The sequence below is a fragment of the Rhamphochromis longiceps genome, linkage group LG6 (assembly GCF_057381845.1).
Source record: "Rhamphochromis longiceps isolate RC_006_pf linkage group LG6, R_longiceps_female_GT1.1, whole genome shotgun sequence".
NCBI classification, from domain to species: Eukaryota; Metazoa; Chordata; class Actinopteri; order Cichliformes; family Cichlidae; genus Rhamphochromis; species Rhamphochromis longiceps.
Window position 1 is genome coordinate 32,320,083 of NC_140562.1, and position 20,578 is coordinate 32,340,660.

At 40.0% G+C, this 20,578-nt stretch overlaps 1 protein-coding gene across 3 annotated transcripts; it reads left to right on the top strand.

The window, feature by feature from the left end:
* Positions 1 to 1,482: 1,482 nt before the first annotated feature.
* On the top strand, positions 1,483 to 16,430 carry LOC146668365 (CD209 antigen-like protein A). Of its 3 annotated transcripts, XM_085410266.1 has the most exons (7): positions 8,139 to 8,813; positions 8,997 to 9,088; positions 13,042 to 13,143; positions 13,223 to 13,408; positions 14,650 to 14,786; positions 14,889 to 14,989; positions 15,144 to 16,430. In XM_085410266.1, the coding sequence occupies exons 2-7, from the start codon at positions 9,052 to 9,054 to the stop codon at positions 15,283 to 15,285; spliced, it is 705 nt and encodes a 234-aa protein (XP_085266392.1). In that variant the 5' UTR covers positions 8,139 to 8,813; positions 8,997 to 9,051; the 3' UTR covers positions 15,286 to 16,430. The 3 variants fall into 3 exon arrangements, with proteins under 3 accessions (XP_085266394.1, XP_085266392.1, XP_085266395.1); XM_085410268.1 differs by lacking the exons at positions 8,139 to 8,813; positions 8,997 to 9,088 and adding an exon at positions 1,483 to 1,613; XM_085410269.1 differs by lacking the exons at positions 8,139 to 8,813; positions 8,997 to 9,088 and adding an exon at positions 10,958 to 11,073.
* The last annotated feature ends 4,148 nt before the right edge of the window (positions 16,431 to 20,578 follow it).

Sequence of the window (20,578 nt, forward strand, 5' to 3'; positions counted from 1 at the left end):
AGACAGGACAGGAGAGGAAGAAGAGATTTAAAGGTAAGGATTGCTCAATCCTATTTGATAAAGTGGAAATTTAAAGCTTACATGTAAGTCGATGTAAAGCAGACTGTGTTATTTAAAGGTTGCATTAAAATAGCAATACTAATAGGATAAAGAGGTTAGTTTGCTGTAGTGTGATGGATTAAAAATCTTTGTTATTGGTGCACAGGGGCTGTGGTGTTACATGAAGGGTAGCAGACATTAATTTGAATGTTAGCTGATAATGTTTAGTGTCAGTTTTGGCTGGTGGTCATGGGTCACTTCCAATAAAATGGCACGAGGCTGGAGTAAAATACATCCATCAAATGGAAGACTTTATTAAAGAGAATACATGTTGACACATCAACACACAGAAAGAATCCAACCCCCTCAAAAGCAGCTGTCTTCCTTTTATACTCTACCATTCCAGCGAGCATATGGAAAACATAAACCTCCCCATGAGAAAACATCAACGACAATATACCACATGATAGACATATTCCAATGTGTTACAAATTCTATAAATAATTCAATAATATATAAACTTCAATCACTTCTATATAAATTAAAATGCCTTAACCACACTCCCCTAGCCTGGCACATTGGTTTGCTCCAGGAGCTTATAAGATTGAACTGCTTTTACTCTTTTGCTCCACATCCTGCAAAATAAGCCACCGGGAAAGATACGTACTGTTACCACTACAATAATCTATCTAGGACAGCGGTCCCCAACCTTTTTTGCGCCACGGACCGGTTTATGCCCAACAATATTTTCACGGACCGGCCTTTAAGGTGTCGCGGGTAAATACAACCAAATAACACTAGTACCAGTATTGAAAAAAAGAAGATTTATTCATAACACACATGAAAAGACCCAGGAAAACCGAGTTAACGATAAAAACGATAACAAAATAACGCTAAAAACCGATAAAAACCTTGAAAACCATACATTTCACACCCGAGCCTCAACTCTCGCGGACCGGTACCAAACGACTCACGGACCGGTACCGGGGCTGGGGACCGCTGATCTAGGATACTGCACGTAAGAAAAAAAATGATATAATTTCCAAATTTTGACATCTGACGGAGTCTGAGGGAAGGACAGATTTGATACTCTGAAATAAATGTAATTCATGGCAAAACGGTATCAAATAAATTTGTGAGTGTCAGGAGAATCTGAAAACATATTGTCAAAAGGCTTATGTCTCTACATTGCATCATTTGTGATTCGAACACCTGTCCGGGTAGAGACTTCCAGCTCTGATTTTGAGTGACATTTCTTAGCTAGAGTGGTACACTCTTGATTGTATGCAACCCTAGCAATGCATGTATTTTCTAAAGTATAAAAGTTAGAAATAGCAGACTACTGAGCAAGAAAGAGCAGAATAGCAGAATGGTTAAAATAGCACAAAATTTGCAGAAGTAGTAATTGTTGGAAAGGCTGTCAGCTGTGTGGGGGCGAGAGAGCACAGTTGCACTATTGAGCACATGTTCCAGTGATCAGAGTTGGAGCTAACACATAGCAAGAGCCACCTGGCAGACTGACTCAGCAGGGGATGTCTACACACGGTGTGAGTTGTGTGCGTCGCTAAAGAACTGTGAGTAGACGTGGAGCCATGCCTGGAAAGGACAGTTTTAGTCTTTTATGCCAATTAGACATTTAGTGGATGTAGAAGTGCAATGTGTATCGACCTGTTCGCTATGTGGCTAGTTCATGCTTCTAATGCTACCTGTTATGCTACATACCTGCTAGCTGTAAGCTAAACGATTTGGTGTTTGTGATATATTGTTGTTGGGTGTATTGGCAATCAATGTCATGTACTGTATGGGTTTGGGAGTAGTGTATGAAACTCGTGCATGTAGATGTTCATATAGGAATTCCCATTTGTAGTTCTGGTGAGATTCGAAGAACGCTAATGCATCATAATTCATGACTTAGATGTTTATTACATTCAGTATTCTGTATATGTTCTGTTCACAGACCACACACCCACACCCCTCACCACTCTGTAAGCCTGCGGTTGCATGACTGTGTTGTTGTTGCTGTTAAGCTGAGGAATCACAGTAAAGACGGTATAACCTTTATCTGTGCGTCCTGTGTGTTCTGACCGACACCCCAAGGTGAACACCACTGCTATTCAGCCAACGCCTATACAGTCCTGGGTTCAACCCAAATTAACAAGTAATAGAACAAAACACATACATAAGCAACTGGACGAAAAGAGGAAGAATGCAAATGGACAGAAACAGAACACAATCGTGTGAATTGTTTACAGTAATCACACAATTTAGCTGGGAGACTATAACACATGGGAGACACAGCAAGATAGAGATCACAACACGACACAATGACAAAAAAACTATGAGAAATGCTTTTTGTTTTGTTCATGAATAACACCATGTTGTGACAAAATTCACATTTTTTGAGACAATAAGCAGGCATTTAAGTACAAAGACAAAGCAACAAAACAAGACTGTGATATCTCATAAAGATTGCATTACAGTAAAGTCTTAATGCATGCTCAATCATCCAGGTAAGGAAAGAAGAGTTGATTCTGTTCATCTGGATGTAGCTTTTCAAGTGGGAGAAAAATTTCTTCAGTCATCCAAGTGACTTCTTTAGTCTCAGCTGACTGCAGGTTTCCCCAAGCTTATTAACAGTATATTTGCATAATAACTGAAACTAGCACCACTGGTGAACATTGGGCTGTGAAGTCAGTTTCTTGATTATTAATATGCAAATTGAACATTGATCAAGAACCACTGATCAAAGACCATTGTGCCAAAAATTGGTCCAATCCAAGGATTAGGCCATTCTTTCAATGAGATGGATGCACACATTCTGGACAGGGAGAAACGCTGGTTAAGCGGGGAATCAAAAGTGAAATAGGAAAGAACATCTCTAAATCTAGCCTGAGGGTACATGTCTTACGATCTCTTGTCATTTTACGATGCTCTAATTGAAGCCATTTCCCAACTTTTTGCATCCCATGTTCCATGGAAAGTATTCACTTTATAAACATATTCTAATATATAATGTTTTAGGATTAATATGCAGTGGCCTTCTCTCCTGTTTTTATTCATACTTATAATGCTTGATATATTTTAAATTCTTTCAAGTGGAAAAAGTGCTGCAGCTAGTACTAAGTGCATATTCAAATACAAAGACAAATGCAGTCATAATCCCAAACACAGCCCTGAGGAGTGCCATCAGATCTCAGTTTCCTGTTAAAAAGAGAACTGCTTGTGTCAGTATATTTTCACACAGTTCAGAGCTACTACACACAACTTCAGAGACTCTTGCAAAGCACTGATCACCTCAGAGACTTAAAGACCCAACTAAACCTCCAATACAGATAAAATCATGGATGAAGTCTATGAGAATGCAGAGGAAGCATTAGGTTGTCGCAGAAAGTCTAAAAGGGAGCATCAAACTGTGGAAGACATTTGCATGAATCATGAAGTGATCCAAACCGTACAACGTAAAACAACTGGACCTTCACCCCCAGGTAAAAAACACAAACCTATCTATAGATATTACAATTACGTGTTGCTAAAGTTTTGTGCACAAAACTAAACTAAAAATAAAACTGAGAATTCTATACAAACTGTCTGAAGAAAGTATACATATGCATGCATACATACGTACGTGTACATGTACATAACATTATGGAATTTAATTAAATTTTTTAAAATTTTCTATTTTATCTATTTTGTTACGCGGGCATTTTGCCGTACCACGGGCAGAAATATTGCCGTTAAGTGCCTTTGTAACTTGAATTTTTCGTTAAATGGGGTCTTCGTAAGCCGGGGTTCCACTGTAATGGTATTTGTTTCGCTTCCACCAAGACCCATTCTCAGATGCAATAAGTCTCTCATACTACTTTTTTTTTTTTTTTTTTTTTTTTTTTTCATTTTACAACTTTATTTATAGTTTTCCAACAAAACAGTCCAGAATTTCTTACAAAAGTTGCGAACCCTACCCCCCACCCCCATCCAGGTGGCATCCCCACAACCAGGAAGCACAATACACACAACACAAAAAAAAAAAAAAAAAAAAAAAAAGGGGGGGGAGAAACACTCAAACCAATCTGTGACAGTCATTATAGCACCAACAGCCGGACCCCGGCACATGAGAGAAGAAACAAAGAAGAAAAAGGGATTAAAGAAATCCCAACAGTCAAAGTACGGGCATTGAGGAGACTATGGACAGCAGTCCGAGAAGAGAGCAAGAGCATAAATTACCAACAAGTAAAGAACAATAAATCAGGCAAAAGACAGACTCTTGACATGAGTTATGAACCGTGACCAGGTTTTGTCATATTTACTCTCCAAGCCGCGCACGGTATACCTAATTTTTTCCAGAGCTAATCCCAACATCACCTCTCTAATCCAATGGACGTAGGAAGGAGGGTTCGACGCCTTCCAGCTCAGCAGTATCAGACGGCGGGCATGCAACGAGGCAAAGGCTATTGCGTTTTTGTGGAGGGGAGAGAGTCTCAGCTCTTCCCGAGGTACACCGAAGATAGCTATCAAAGAGTCAGGCCGCAGTGTTTCACCCGATATAGCTGACAGTGATTGAAAAATTGATGTCCAGAAACCATACAGGGAGGGACATGACCAAAACATGTGCCCCAAAGAAACAGGAGAGTAATCACATCTAGGACAATTCGGTGCAACATCAGGGTACAGTTTAGACAGTCTGTCATTAGAATAGTGGAGCCTGTGGACGACCTTAAATTGAATCAGGCCATGTCTAATACAGAGAGAAGACGTATGTATACGCTGTATGGCTTTCTTCCAGATGTCTTCTGAGATGAGTTCTCCAACCTCCCCTTCCCACGCCGCCTTAGGTTTGTCCCATGTATGAGGGCAGCTTTCAAGAATCAATGCATAAATCTTCGATATTGCTCTTTTAGTGGGCTGACTCACATTAAGAACTAGATACAGTAGGTCCTTAGAGGGCAGAGACGGGTACCCTGGGAGAAATTTAGAAGCAAAACTCCGAGCCTGAAGGTATCTGAAGTAGTGAGACTTTGGTAAGTTATGGTCTTCACACAAATGTTTAAATGAAACAAAGCCATCCTCAGTGAAGAGATCTTGAAAGAAAACCAGACCGTTTCTGTGCCAGACTGCAAATGAATGATCTATTTGAGATGGTGTAAAAAGATGGTTGAACATTATCGGAGAAAAGCTACAAGTATTTGTCAAGTTAAAATGTTTCCTGAATTGACCCCAGATCTTAATTGAATTTTGAACCACCAAATTGGAGTTCAGCCCAGATGCTTTGACATTCAGTGGGAGAGGGGCAGTTAAGATCGAAATCGGAGAGATTGGGAGTGTAGCTCTCAGTTCCATATCTGCCCAGACTGGACCCTCCCCATCCGCAAACATGGTTATCCAATATGTCAGCTTGACAATGTTAGCAGCCCAATAATAGAATAGGAAATTAGGTAAGCCCAAACCACCATCAGCTTTAGCTCTCTCCAGGCTTGCTCTCCTTATGCGTGCAGGTTTTTTGTTCCATATGAACAAAGAGACAAAGCGATCCAGCTGGGCAAAATAGGATTTGGGGAGAAAGATGGGGATCATTTGGAATAGATAAAGAAACCTGGGCATTACAGTCATCTTCACCACATTTATCCGTCCTGCCAGCGAAAGTGGAAGTTTTGACCACCTACCCAGATCAGATTTAGTACTGTCCAGAATAGACCTGTAGTTATACTGGAAAATAGTCTTAATCGAGCCAGCTATTTCCAGTCCCAAATATGTGAATTTGTCATTTTCGATTTTAAAAGGCAAATCGTCATAAGTGGTCTGTTTTGCCAGATTGTTCAATGGAAACAGTAAAGATTTTGATAAATTAACCTTATACCCCGATATGTTGCTGAACTCCCGCAGCCAGCGGAACAGGTGGGGCATACTCCCAATTGGGTCTGATATCTGCAAAAGGAGATCATCAGCATAAAGCAGAGTTTTATGAGTTACCTCACCCCTGGATATACCTTTAATCCTCTCATCAGATCTGATAGCAATTGCCAGCGGTTCGATCGCAATGTCAAACAGGAAGGGTGACAGGCAACAGCCCTGCCTCGTCCCCCTGTAGAGCGAAAAATATTCCGAAATCAGACCATTTGTCCTGACTGCAGCCATAGGCGTTGAATATAGGACTTTAATCCATCTACAAAAAGTAGGTCCCATGCCGAATTTCTCCAGAACTGTGAAAAGGTAGGACCATTCGATTCTATCAAACGCCTTTTCAGCGTCAAGGCTCAGAATAACTTCCGGTTGTATTGTCGAATGGGTGGAGAATACCACATTAAACAGTCGTCTCACATTAAAAAATGACTGCCGTCCGGGAATGAAGCCTGTTTGGTCCTCATTAATAATGGTGGAAATAATAGGGTCCAACCGTAGTGCAAGAGTTTTGGTTAAAATCTTATAGTCACAGCACAAAAGACTTATTGGCCTGTATGAGCTACACTGTACAGGATCTTTATCTTTCTTTAGTAAGACTGAGATCGTGGCCTGGGTAAGCGTCTGCGGCAGATTGCCAGTAGCAAAAGATTCAGCATAAACTGATTCTAAAATAGGTGTGAGCTTCGAAGAGAATTCCTTGTAAAACTCCATGGGGAAACCGTCCGGACCTGGCGACCTTCCAGTCTGAGATAATTTAATAGCGTTCGTTATCTCTTCAATCGACAACGGCTGTTCCAAAGGCGACTGAGCGTCCGGAGAGAGCTTGGGAAGATCCAGCGAGTCAAGAAACGAGTAGATCTCGGATGAATTACTGCCCACCTCTGATTGATATAGGGTAGAGTAGAAATATTTGAACTGGTCATTAATGACTCGGGGGTCGTGAGATATCGAATCAGCACCTATTTCAATTCCCGAAATCACGCGCTCGGCTGACCGCTGTTTGAGCTGAAGTGCAAGGAGCCTCCCCGCTTTATCTCCATGCTCATAATATACCTGCCTGGATTTAAAAATATTTCTTTCGGCTCTCCATGTCATAAGCGTGTCAAATTCAGTTTGCAACAGTAATTTCTCCTTAAAAAGATCTGGCGTAGGTGAAAGAGCGTAACGCCTATCCATATCCGCAATCTTGTCAGCCAGTTCTTTAAGTTGTTTAGAGCGCTCCTTGTCTCTGTGTGCCACATAAGAAATAACTTGGCCCCTAATATAGGCTTTCATAGACTCCCACAAGACTCCCCTCGACACATCCTGAGTGTCATTAATTTCTAGAAAGAAGTCAATCTGATTGCTGAGAAACGTTTTAAAGCGTTCACATAAAAGTAATAGGGGGTCTAGCCGCCACGTTCGTTGGGGCGCTACATTACCTGGAAAAACCAGACCCATCTGCACAGGGCTATGATCTGACAACACTATACTGTGGTATTTGGTGCTGGAAATCAAGGGAAGTAGCTGGTTATCGACAATGAAGTAATCAATCCTGGAGTAACTATGATGTACAGGGGAAAAAAAGGAAAATTGCTTCATAGATGGGTTTGTTGCACGCCAAGGGTCTGATAAGCCGTAAGAACGAAGTAGGGAATTAATAGCCACTGCTGCTGACGAGAGGGTGTTGCTCGACCTCACGCTTGATCGGTCCAGCTGGGGAGAAAGGACACAATTAAAGTCTCCACCTAGAATTAGTTTATAGGAGACAAGGTCTGGGAGAGTCGAAAAAAAATTAAGAAAGAACTGTGCGTTGTCCCAGTTAGGTCCATAAATATTAGCCAGTATTAGTGGTGTGTTAAACAGCTTGCCCACTACAACAACATATCTGCCATTAGGATCTGATATCACTTCAGAGTGTGCAAATGGAACCCCCTTCCTAATTAAGATTGCTGTTCCCCTGGCTTTGTAGTTAAAACGTGAATGATATATTTGTCCAATCCACTTACAACCTAATCTTTTTTGGGAGTTAGTATTTAAGTGTGTCTCCTGTAGAAACATCACGTCAGGTTTGAGCGATTTCAAATGACTAAATACCTTGCTTCTTTTAACCAAATTATTCAGCCCTTTGACGTTCCAGCTAATGAATGAGACCGATTCCTGTTGATTATTCACATTATCCAGAGTCATAGTGCCACAATTGATAATAGACTGATCCTGCACGTTGGTTATATCTCAGTGTTTCAGTGCCTGTTTGAGCCACAACATAAACCACAGATAAACCCAAAGCAAAACTAACAAAAACAAACAGATAAACATAGATAAACCTCTCACCATCCTGGACCCCTGGGCTGGTCTTCCACAAACCTGAGACTGCCCTGAAAACACTCCTCTCTCTCCTAGGCATATAACACGTTTACACTAGCTTAAACTCTTACATGAACTCAGCAAAGACAGAACAAAGTATAATAGGACCCTTGACTCAGCATCATTATTGCCGCATGCATGTCGGCACCCATCCACTTACAGGCCGGTACGGCTCTGAACACTCACGGTTGGAAAATAATCCCACAAGAAAGGGGTAAAACCCAATAAAAATAGTGACACTGGTGAAACCGAGCTATTTTCTTGATGTGAGCTTCTACTCAGGGTTTTTTCTTCCAGTTCAGAGCAGAATTTTTTTTTGTTACGATACTGGATGTTTTTTTTTTTCTCCACAATTTTAATTATAAGCTAGATACATTGCTGCTAACAGCAACAGGGATGACCCAGTGAGTCACTTGGGCTTGTGAATCATGATTCATGAGTCAGTAAAGTGATGCTCGAGTATTGAACGATTCGTTCATGATTCGCGCATCACTGGGAGCCAGGCAGACAGAGGAGAACTGAAGTTCCACCAGGTACCAAAGCAAATCATTCGTACTGTACAAATAATGTAAATATGATGGTGTATCACGAAAGATTGATATCAAACTGATCACTTGACCCATATTACGTTACTTGCTCTTCAAGTGAATCAACAAACGGCAAAGTGAAAAGCCGAACAGTCTTAGCTTACATGTGTGTTTATTTCATATTTTCAGTTGTTACCCTCCATGGCTAAATAAATCGGTTTCAGTAATGTACTGATATACAAGAATGGACATAAGTGGCTTCTTTCAAAGAAAAAACTCTGGTAGGTGTTATTTTATATATTATGTTTTGTATGTTGTTCAGTATATTTCTATGCAAAACAAGAGGAATTTCAATACACAGCAGTATATTCACAGTTTAAACCAGATATTTACATACACTTTATGGAAAACACAAGAACATTTTTTTTACTGTACAACATCAATTTAGAGTAAACTTGTTTTGTTTTGGATAAATAAATATTGAAATATCTTTTGAATTAGTTAAATGTCCGAATAAAGAGAGACAGAGCTGTCTATTTTCTATCACTTTCATGAAATATAGGAGTACATATACACTAAGATTATTGTTAATTAATAAGAAAACTCCAGACGATTCCATTCTGAGCTGAAGAAGCTTCTGATAGGTTAGTAGAGTCCATGTGAGTAAATTGGTGGCACACCTGTGGATGCATATAAGGCAAAACACAGAGCCTGTTTCTGTGACATGGGAACATCAAGAGATGTCAACCAAAACACCAGGAAAAGAACTGTGGAGCTCCATAAGTGTGGCTCAATTTTGAATACATTTTGGTGCCATTTACAATTAAGAAATACAGATAGTTTCTCTCTTTACTCTTAAAGTTAACAAATATGTTTTTTATATTTATCAATCTAAAAAAATAAACATTTAGTCGGATTTGATGTTACAATTAAAAAAGTATTTGTGTTTTTATCTGACGAGTTTGTAAATATCGGGTTTCAACTGTATATTTGATGATGTTGGTGTTTGGCTTGATTGTCAGCACACAGAGAGAGAGAGGAACAGAGATGGAACAAGAGCAGGTGACACAGACATGTTAGTCAAATGGTTGTTTAACAAAAGTATCACCGTATCATAGGTACTCATGTATCTCGTACCTAGTGTTTCTTTTTAGGTTTGTTATTTTTCAAATTCTATATTTATTACGTTTTGCAGCTTGTTTGCACAACAAGTTCAAATAATTATATAAACTTTTCTCAATCTAAATAGTGGACTTTGGTAGAATTAAAAAATAAGTGTAGTGCAGGTCTATGATGATATTTAGTGCTACTATCATCTAGTTTTGATTCTGATTCTTTCAGTCATTTCTAACCCCCCCACCCCGCCCCCCACCCCCAAATTCCACATGCGTACTACCCATTAGGGCTAAGCCCCGGGTGTATCAAATGTCTGCCTCCGCCTCTGGCTGATACAATCATTTTGAAGGAAATAAGTAATGCACGCAACTGCCGTGGCCTGTGTAAACGTTCAATGTAGAATACTCCATTGGTGAAGAAATAGCATATTAAAGCGCATTCAGAGTTTGCTGAACCACACTTTGACAACCCTGCGCGCAGCTGCTTAAAGCTGTAGCGTCCAGATTACTTACGTAGTCAGCTACTTCCATGCAACTGATATAAGATGCGTTAAGCTGAACACAGCTTCAACCGTCTGTTTGTTGAAAAATAGTAAGGGACCGCATTTTCTTGTTAGTAACTGTAATGGCGTTGTAACGATAGGAGTAGTAATTAGTTAGATTACCCGTTACTGAAAAAAGTAACAGCGTTACTGATGGCAACTAACACCGTTATTCCCATCACTGCTTATAATGTGTGATATATTTTAAATTCTTTCAAGTGGAAAAAGTGCTGCAGCTAGTACTAAGTGCATATTCAAATACAAAGACAAATGCAGTCAAAACCTCTAACACAGTCCTGAGGAGTGCCATCAGATCTCAGTTCCCTGTTAAAAAGAGAACTGCTTGTGTCAATATATTTTCACACAGTTCAGAGCTACTACACACAACTACAGAGACTCTCGCAAAGCACTGATCACCTCAGAGACTTAAAGACCCAAATAAACCTCCAATGCAGATAAAAATCATGGATGCAGTCTATGCGAGTACGGATGAAGTATTAGCTTGTCGCAGAAAGTCTAAAAGGGAGCATCAAACTGTGGAAGACATTTATGTGAATCATGAAGTGATCCAAACCATACAACGTAAAACAACTGGACCTTCACCCCCAGGTAAAAACCACAAACCTATCTATAGATATTACAATTACGTGTTGCTAAAGTTTTGTGCACAAATCTAAAAATAAAACTGAAAATTCTATACAAACTGTCTGAAGAAAAAAGACTTAATTCAGGAAAAAGTAATCTAGAGTCTGGCTTGCTGTAGTGTTACTGTAGTTTTGGATTTTTTGCTGGGTGTTAATTTTGATCGAGATATACAGTTTTGTTTTGTTTTTATCTGGGTTTACACTCAGCTGTTTTCCAGAATGTGTGGGTTTTTCAGTTTAGTTTTTATTTAATGTCTGTATTTACTTTAGTTTTGATTAGTTTCAAGGTTAATTTAAACACCATTTGGAACGAGCGCTGAAGAGAAAACAATACAATACAAATACTTTGAAACTAACAGTATTTGTGTCGTTGCCACCAAGACTCATTCTCAGATGCTGATTTTAGATAAAAATAGTAATTGGTGTTATAATAAAATGTATGAGGATATAAGGCTGTGCGATATGACCAAAATCTCATATCCCGATATAAGAATTCTATCATCCCGATAACAATATAAATCACAAAAATGTAACATTTTCTGTAAATTCTGTGAATCTCGGGCAGCTCGACTTGCGGGAAGTGCTTCCAGCTGCACGTCAGGTAGCTGGAGTCGAGTGATGTAACCGATGCATGCAGTGGCGGTCCTAGCCTGTTTGGCGCCCTGGGCGAACACCCCCCCCCCCCCCCCCCCCCCCCCACACACACACACACACACAAAACATATTAAGTATTGTACATTAACATAAAACTGTTATACACACACACATATGAAGAGAGAGAGAGAATGCATTGTATGCAAACGGCTACCAAACAGCCATCATAATTCGTCATACAATGAGAACAGGACAAATCAAAAATTGACAATGACTAATTAATATTAGAATCTGTAACATAATGTATTGTTCAAGAGTTTAGTCTGTTACTGTTACTATTTTTACCATTTCTTTTTGGAGCAACTGTAATCCACATCATTTGCTTAGGGATTAATAAAGTATTCTGATTCTGATTGTTTCAGGATGACCTGCCATTATCCACTGATACATCTGCTTACCTGTATCTTTTGCTCCTTTCTCCTCCACTTCTTTTCTCTTTTTTCTAAACTGAGCACCTGATGGCTTTGAACTTTTCTTGTCCATCTTCCATAGTTTTTAATTTTGCACTCCAGTATGAACACCCATCCCTCAAACCGAGGATCACCACAACATAACCTAACAGACCTTCACCTTAGTTCACAGAATTACTTTGTCTAGGGTGCATTTCTGAGATTTCACACAACCCAGGATTCAAATCATGAATACATAATGGGCTTGGATTTACATCATTATAAATGAAATGTGCTCTATTTGGAAGCAGCCACCCCCCTCCCCTTTCGACGGGTTGTGTGTGAAACTTTAAACCCTCAAACTGTAAATTATAAATTTTAAATTGTTATTGATCCCTTTACCCCTGGTCCTAAAGTGTATATTTATTTTCTTACTCTTCTTATATTTATTGTTTGTTTACTTGCACTGCTGTAACTGGAGCCTCGTCGTCTCGTCTCTCTATATACTGGACTGTATGTAGTGGAGATGACAATAAAGTTTACTTTGACTTCAGCAGCAAGCAGGCGCACCGAGGGCTCTCGCGCTCACTTTTCGCGTATAGAATTTTGAAAAAACATCGGTGCAAATTATAAGTCTGTATCATAACGTCTGGTGTAGTCGTGTTTGTTGGTTTGTTTTTATTTTGTTTTATTTTGCGAGTTGGTTATTAGATGCTGCTCCAGCCGGTCAAAGAATTTTTGCGACACCACGAAACAAACGATAGCATAAAATGAAACAATAGACGTTTTTATATCGTCATCTGATATATATCGTTATATCAAACAGCCCTATGAGGATATAAACATATTTTATTATTAGACATATAACAAATATTTACTTCTACCTGTAGGTTCTGAAGATGTAAAGAAGAGTTACTGGAGAGCTGCTGTGATTCTTCTGGGTCTGCTGTGTCTTTTCCTCCTGACTGGACTCATAGCTGTGGTTTTTCTATGTGAGTACAACAGAAATGTAATTAGCATGCTAAAATCCTCACAGGTGATGTATTTATTTTATGATGATGTGTCCAACAGTCACCCAAGGCAAATCTCAGTGGAAAATGGAGACAGTGATACTACACAAGCTTGCTGACAACGTGACCAGCGAGAGAAACCAGTTACAGACCAGTTTCAACATTCTGGTTAAAGAGAGAGACCAGCTCCAGAAAAGATTGGAAGACATGACCACAAGCAGAGACGACCTTCAGAGAAAGCTTCAATGTAATTATATCTTAATGCTTGATGGTAAATGGCGTGTATTTGTATGGCACTTTACTAGTCCCTAAGGACCCCAAAGCGCTTTACACATTCAGTCATCCACACATTCACACACTGGTGATGGCAAGCTACATTGTAGCCACAGCCACCCTGGCGCGCACTGACAGAGGCGAGGCTGCCGGATACTGGCGCCACCGGTCCCTCTGACCACCACCAGTAGGTAACGGGTGAAGTGTCTTGCCCAAGGACACATTGACTGAGACTGTCGGAGCCGGGGCTCGAACCAGCAACCTTCCGATTACAAGACAAACTGCTAACTCTTGAGCCACGATCGTGCATTTATCTCTAACAACATTTTTGTCTCTTTAACACTTTAACAAATGTAGCTTTTTAAAAAGCATGGTGAGGCAGGAATCCTGGGTTTGTGTGGTGTGTGTGGAGTTTGCATGTTCTCCCTATGTTTGCATGGTTTCACTCATTCTCTAGTGGGTTAGGATCATTCAAAATTCCCCATAGGAGTAAATGTAGTTGAAAATGGTTGTCTGTCTGTGTGTTAGCCCTGTGTCAGACTGCCAATCTGCCTCTGAACACATGCCAACCCCCCCGCGGCCGAGGTAAGGATAAGTGCTATAGAATGGATGGACAGATCTTGAGAAAGGCCTTTGAAAAGTAAAGTTGTAAATGTAATGTCAATTTGAACTAAATCTAATGTGAGTGAAAATATCAACATTCTATATGTTCACATTTAGACAGTTTCTAATAGCTTGTTGATTGTTAAAACCTGCATAGACAAACAAAAACAAAAAAAGAGTTTAGCTGACTTCTTAGCTCCAATTATATCTGCAGCCTTCTTCAGTTCTCACACAGCTGAATATAGATGTGGTGATGCTTGTAACACCATCAAGACTTCAAAACAAGAAGAGGACAAAAGAGAAAAGATCATTTCTCTCTAACTTCCCTCTAACTCTAAGTGGTGGTTTTCAGTGACAATTGCTGACTCGAACAACATTATTAGAGACAAATTATTAGATGTGAAAGCACTCCCTCTGAGGCCACACAACACAAAATTGTAAAATGTTTAACATATACAGCACATACAGTTTCAGGGAATTTAGATCTAGATTTTACATAAGACTTGATAAATTGTGCTTAGTCATGTGTATATTTACTGAAGTGCTTTTAATTCTATGTATGCTACCTATCACAAAGCAAGCACAAATTATTATTCTGTTTTTCTTAAACAGATTGCCAAGAAACATGGGTGGCCTTCAGTGATAGTTGGTACCAAATTTCTTCAGAGCAGAAATCCTGGGAAGAAAGTAGACGAGACTGCCTTAAAAAAGGTTCAGACCTGATGATCATCAACAGCCGAGAAGAACAGGTTTGTGTGTGTGCAAACATAGATGTGTGCAGAAGAAAGGATGATGATACATCACTTTAAGTTCTGAATGTGTACATTTAATTTTTCTCTTTCTAAATAAAGAACTTTGTGAACAAGTTCAAGAAGCATTTGTGGATTGGACTGACTGACTCAGAGACAGAGGGGACATGGAAATGGGTGGATGGGACTCAAATGACTACAAGGTTGAAATAAAAATTTAATCTCTTTCTTGTCCATAAAGTCTTTTTATGTCATCAAGTACATTAACAAAAATTATTTGGTTAATATCTTGTTACTAAAAACCAAAGACTGACTGACCTGTTGAGTTTAACTCTTATAATTTTATCTGTATTTCAGCTACTGGAATAGTGGGGAACCAAATGGTGGCAGAAATGAAAACTGTGGAGAGATAAAAACTTACAACTCAGAAAACAGCTTGAATGATGCATCATGTTCCAGTGCAAAATTCTGGATATGTGAGAAGAGAGTTTCTCCATAATTTAACATCCACGCCCAACAAATACTGCAGAACACAGAGCCATGAGATCAACTTCTGAAATGAAGCTGAACAGAAAGCAGTGGACACTTACAGCGAGTAAAATAAGTCACCAATTTTCTGAGTAAACATATTTCTAAAGGTATAATTAACATAAAATTCTTGCCATGTCAGTAACAATCCATCCAGTCCATACAAGTCATTATTACAAGCATGTATAATAATGAAAAATGACACGGAAAAAGTATTGAACACATGAAAAAGGTGCAAAAAGGCATGGAGAGCTGTGACACCAGCTGAACTGTATTAGTAATAAGAAAGCAATTCTGTCACTTAGGCAAATTACTATCACCTGGTTCAGTCTCAACTGATGGGCTATAAAAAGCTGTGTCATTACTGAGGTTTTGCTTAACAAACATCTCATGATGGGTAAAACCAATGTGGTCTCTTGAGACTGTTGCAACACATATTGATAACAGAAGAATTTCTAAACTACTGAAGGTTCCAGTGAGCACTGTTGGGGTAAAAAAAAGAAGTTGAAAGAACATCATTATACCATAAATTGATCAAGACCTGATGATCCCAAAAAGATTTTAGACAGAGAATTGAAAACGATTATTAAAAGAGATGTTCAAGGCCAAGGACCCCTTGCAGAAAGCTACAGAAATTAGCTGATACAATCATTTCAAAGGAAATAAGTAATGCACACAACTGTCATGGCCTGTGTAAATGTTCAATGTGGAATACTCCATTGGTGAAGAAATAGCATATTAAAGCGCATTCAGAGTTTGCTGAACCACACTTTGACAACCCTGTGAAATACTGTTAGAATATAGTCTGGCCAGATGAGACTAATACATAGCATGTTTGAAGGTCAAAAGTCATATAACCCAATAAACACCACACAAATAATGAAGTTTGGAGGTGGGTTCATCATAATGTTGGGTTATTTTATTTTTCAACATTCAGCACTGGCATCTTTCATATTATTGAAAGGAGGATGAATGTAAAAATGTACTGTCGCGAAATCGATCAATGTAGAGCAGTGTCACAATCCACGGAGGCCCCAGAAAAGTGCAATCAAACGGTGAGTTTATTAACAGCTAGGAGAAAACATCAGCATATGTCTTCTGACAAAAATACATATGGAGAACACTTATAAAGCAGCGGGAGAGCTGCAGCGGGAGAGCTGCAGCGGGAGAGCTGCAGCGGGAGAGCTGCAGCGGGAGAGCTGCAGCGGGAGAGCTGCAGCTCTGAGTGCGAATGTACAGCAACCGTGTAGGGATTAATAAAAACTTATCAAAATGCCACTGGGTCTGCCGTGTATGTTTACAAAGACATTAGTTACAGTGAATGGTACATCTTGTACATCTTTAATGGCTATAAACAGACATAGAACTTCTCTTTTCTATAACACCTTCCATACAAGGTAATAAACTTCAAGCCCTCAGGGTCTCTGGGGCAAATTATTGACTCTGGTCATCTGTTACCAAGTAGACTAAAATACAGTTAGAAGCTAAATGAGTTAAGGCCTCAGGCCTGACACATTCCTAGATTATATGTGTTATTGTAAGCATGTATTGCAGTTATCCTTTATGCTCTAGTCTCTAACACAATAGATTGTGAAGACGTCGCGCTTCACGAAGCTTAAGACCCTCTGTAGACTAAGCAACAACTCTTAATGAGCACAAATACTATGCAATGTGTATGAAATACTTCTGACTGTACTTGTAAAAAAAGTTAACATAATGGAAGGATCCTCAAATGAACATCTTCAATAAACAACTTTAATGCAATATCAATACTGTGAGAAATATTATTAGATGAAATAATGCTGTAAAGAATGTTATCAATGCGATTATAATGATGCAGATTATATGGCAGCAATAAAAGAATTTCTGTATCTCCACAGTACCAAGATTTTCTTGATAAACATCTGCTGCCATCTACCAGGATGATGAAAATGAAACGAGGGTGGATGTTTCAGAAAGACAATGATCCCAAACACAAAGTTAAAGAAACTCTTAGCTGAAAGAAAATGGAGCTGCTAGAACAGCCCAGCCAATCGCCTGACCTGAATCGAGCTGAAAATCTATGGAAAGAAGCAAAGCTCAGAGTTCACAGAAGGATCTACAGAACCTTCAGGAGTTGAAGATAGTTTGTGTGAAAGACTGAGCCAAAATCACACCCAAGCAATGTAAGTAGGCATCGTAATTAAAGCAATCATCGCAGACAAAGGCTTTTGTATGAAGTATTAAATACATTTGAGTAAGCATGTTTAATACTTTCCCCCTGTGTTATTTCTCACTTTTAAACATAACCTAATCTATGCATATCTATTGTTTGATTTCTTTACATGTGTGGATTGAATGGGTTGTTACCGACATCTGATGGAAATTTCATGGCGGTTGCACACCTACAAATACATTTACCTAGATGTGTGTAATACTTATCCTTATATCCAGGATCTTTAACCAGCAGGGGATCTGCTTTAACGTGACTTGTTATTACACTAGATTGTAAGCTATATTTGATTTAAAAATTACACATTTAAAAAGGAGAATGCTTAATTAATCAATGCTGTGCTTAAACAAGCACAACATTGCTCACTATCCTCATAACAGTTTTTTCACTACCCTCACATACATGTCTGCCACTCATGACTTACGGTACTTATGTATGCTGATTCAAATTCTGATTACCCCAGTTCCTCTTTTGCCTCTCGGAACAAGTGACAGTTTTTTCTCTAGTAGCAAAAAAACTGACTAAATACAGGGAGTGCAGAATTATTAGGCAAGTTGTATTTTTGAGGAATAATTTTATTATTGAACAACAACCATGTTCTCAGTGAACCCAAAAAACTCAACCACAACCACAGCCTCCCAGACACTGTTCAGAGAGGTGTACTGTTTTCCCTCCTTGTAAATCTCACATTTGATGATGGACCACAGGTTCTCAATGGGGTTCAGATCAGGTGAACAAGGTGGCCATGTCATTAGTTTTTCTTCTTTTATACCCTTTCTTGCCAGCCACGCTGTGGAGTACTTGGACGCGTGTGATGGAGCATTGTCCTGCATGAAAATCATGTTTTTCTTGAAGGATGCAGACTTCTTCCTGTACCACTGCTTGAAGAAGGTGTCTTCCAGAAACTGGCAGTAGGACTGGGAGTTGAGCTTGACTCCATCCTCAACCCACAAGGCCCCACAAGCTCATCTTTGATGATACCAGCCCAAACCAGTACTCCACCTCCACCTTGCTGGCGTCTGAGTCGGACTGGAGCTCTCTGCCCTTTACCAATCCAGCCACGGGCCCATCCATCTGGCCCATCAAGACTCACTCTCATTTCATCAGTCCATAAAACCTTAGAAATATCAGTCTTGAGATATTTCTTGGCCCAGTCTTGACTTTTCTCAGTTCATGGGCAGTTATTTTGCGCCTTGGTTTTTCCACACGCTTCTTGCGACCCTGTTGACTATTTTGAAAAAAATGCTTGATTGTTCGATGATCACGCTTCAGAAGCTTTGCAATTTTGAGACTGCTGCATCCCTCTGCAAGATATCTCACTATTTTTGACTTTTCTGAGCCTGTCAAGTCCTTCTTTTGACCCATTTTGCCAAAGGAAAGGACGTTGCCTAATAATTATGCACACCTGATATAGGGTGTTGATGTCATTAGACCACACCCCTTCTCATTACAGAGTTGCACATCACCTAATATGCTTAATTGGTAGTAGGCTTTCGAGCCTATACAGCTTGGAGTAAGACAACATGCATGAACAGGATGATGTGGACAAAATACTCATTTGCCTAATAATTCTGCACTCCCTGTATGTGCTGTCATTTAACATGAAGTTTTATTTGATATTCTTTTCACTTACGATGTATGTATTGTTAAATAAGTTAAAGCAATTTGTTTTGTTCAAACAAAACAAATCTCCACTGTCTTCTGGGCATTCAGCACCAGGTTGTTGTGGCTGCACCAGGACACCAGACGTTCAACCTCCCTCCTGTAGGCAGACTCATCCCCGTCCGAGATGAGTCCAATAACGGTGGTGTCATCTGAAAACTTGATTAGCTTGACAGACTGGTGGGTGGAGGTGCAGCAGTTAGTATACAGGGAGAAGAGCAGGGGAGAAAGAACACAGCCCTGAGGGGAGCCGGTGCTGATGGTCCAGGAGTCCGAGACATTCTTTCCCAGCCTCACATGCTGTTTCCTGTCCATCAGGAAGTCAGTGATCCACCGGCAGATGGGATCAGGCACATTCATCTGGGAAAGCTTGCCTCGGAGATGGTCTGGAAGGATGGTATTGAAGGCAGAGCTGAAGTCCACAAACAGGATCCTGGCGTAGGTTCCTGGGGAGTCCAGATGCTGCAGGATGAAGTGTAGGGCCATGTTGATGGCGTCATCTACAGACCTGTTGGCTCTGTATGCAAACTGCAGGGGGTCCAGGAGGGGGGCCGTGAGGGTCTTGAGATAGGAGAGAACCAGGCGCTCAAAAGACTTCATGACCACAGATGTCAGAGCCACGGGTCTGTAGTCATTTAGTCCAGTGATCCTGGGTTTCTTGGGGACAGGGATTATGGTAGAGGACTTGAAGCAGGCAGGCACATGACATGCCTGCAGTGAGGAGTTGAAAATGCCAGAAAACACTGGGGCCAGCTCGTTTGAGATATATAAATAATGTCTTAATAATCATGTGCTGAGTGTAATGAAGGTTTGTGGGAATGATATAAATACAACTTTGGAAAGACTGATTGGCTGGTCAGTTTGAAGAAGTTGTATGTTACCAGCGGGATAGGAGGGACTAACATGAAGTTAAAACAGTGAAAGAGGAGTCAAGATGGCAGTTTTCAAAGGTTTATTTCCAGCTAGTTTTAAAGTTCTGGTCCAGACTGACATTTTGGACTTTCGTTTTGGATAACAGTCAAAAACAGAGGTAGTCACAGGAAGAGTAAAACTAGTATTCTCCATGGTAGGACAGTCTTTAGTATGAGCAACACCAAATAATTGTGAAGAGGAATAAGACAGTCTGAGGAAGGCGTCTTTGGTGGCTTAATGACTGCACCTCTGCTAATGGGATTGCTGATGGCTGCCCCACCAACAGTCATTTTGTTACTGTGTTTTGACAGGAGTATTCTCAGTCTTAGATGTTTCATAATTGCGAACATTCTTTTCATAGCTGAGCCCATAAACCAGCAAATCAGGATCCGTTTGCATGGCCTCCATAGAGAAAATGTGACCAGCAAAAAATAGTCACCCACCTCACGCTGTTGTAAGCCGCGGTGGTGATGTGGAT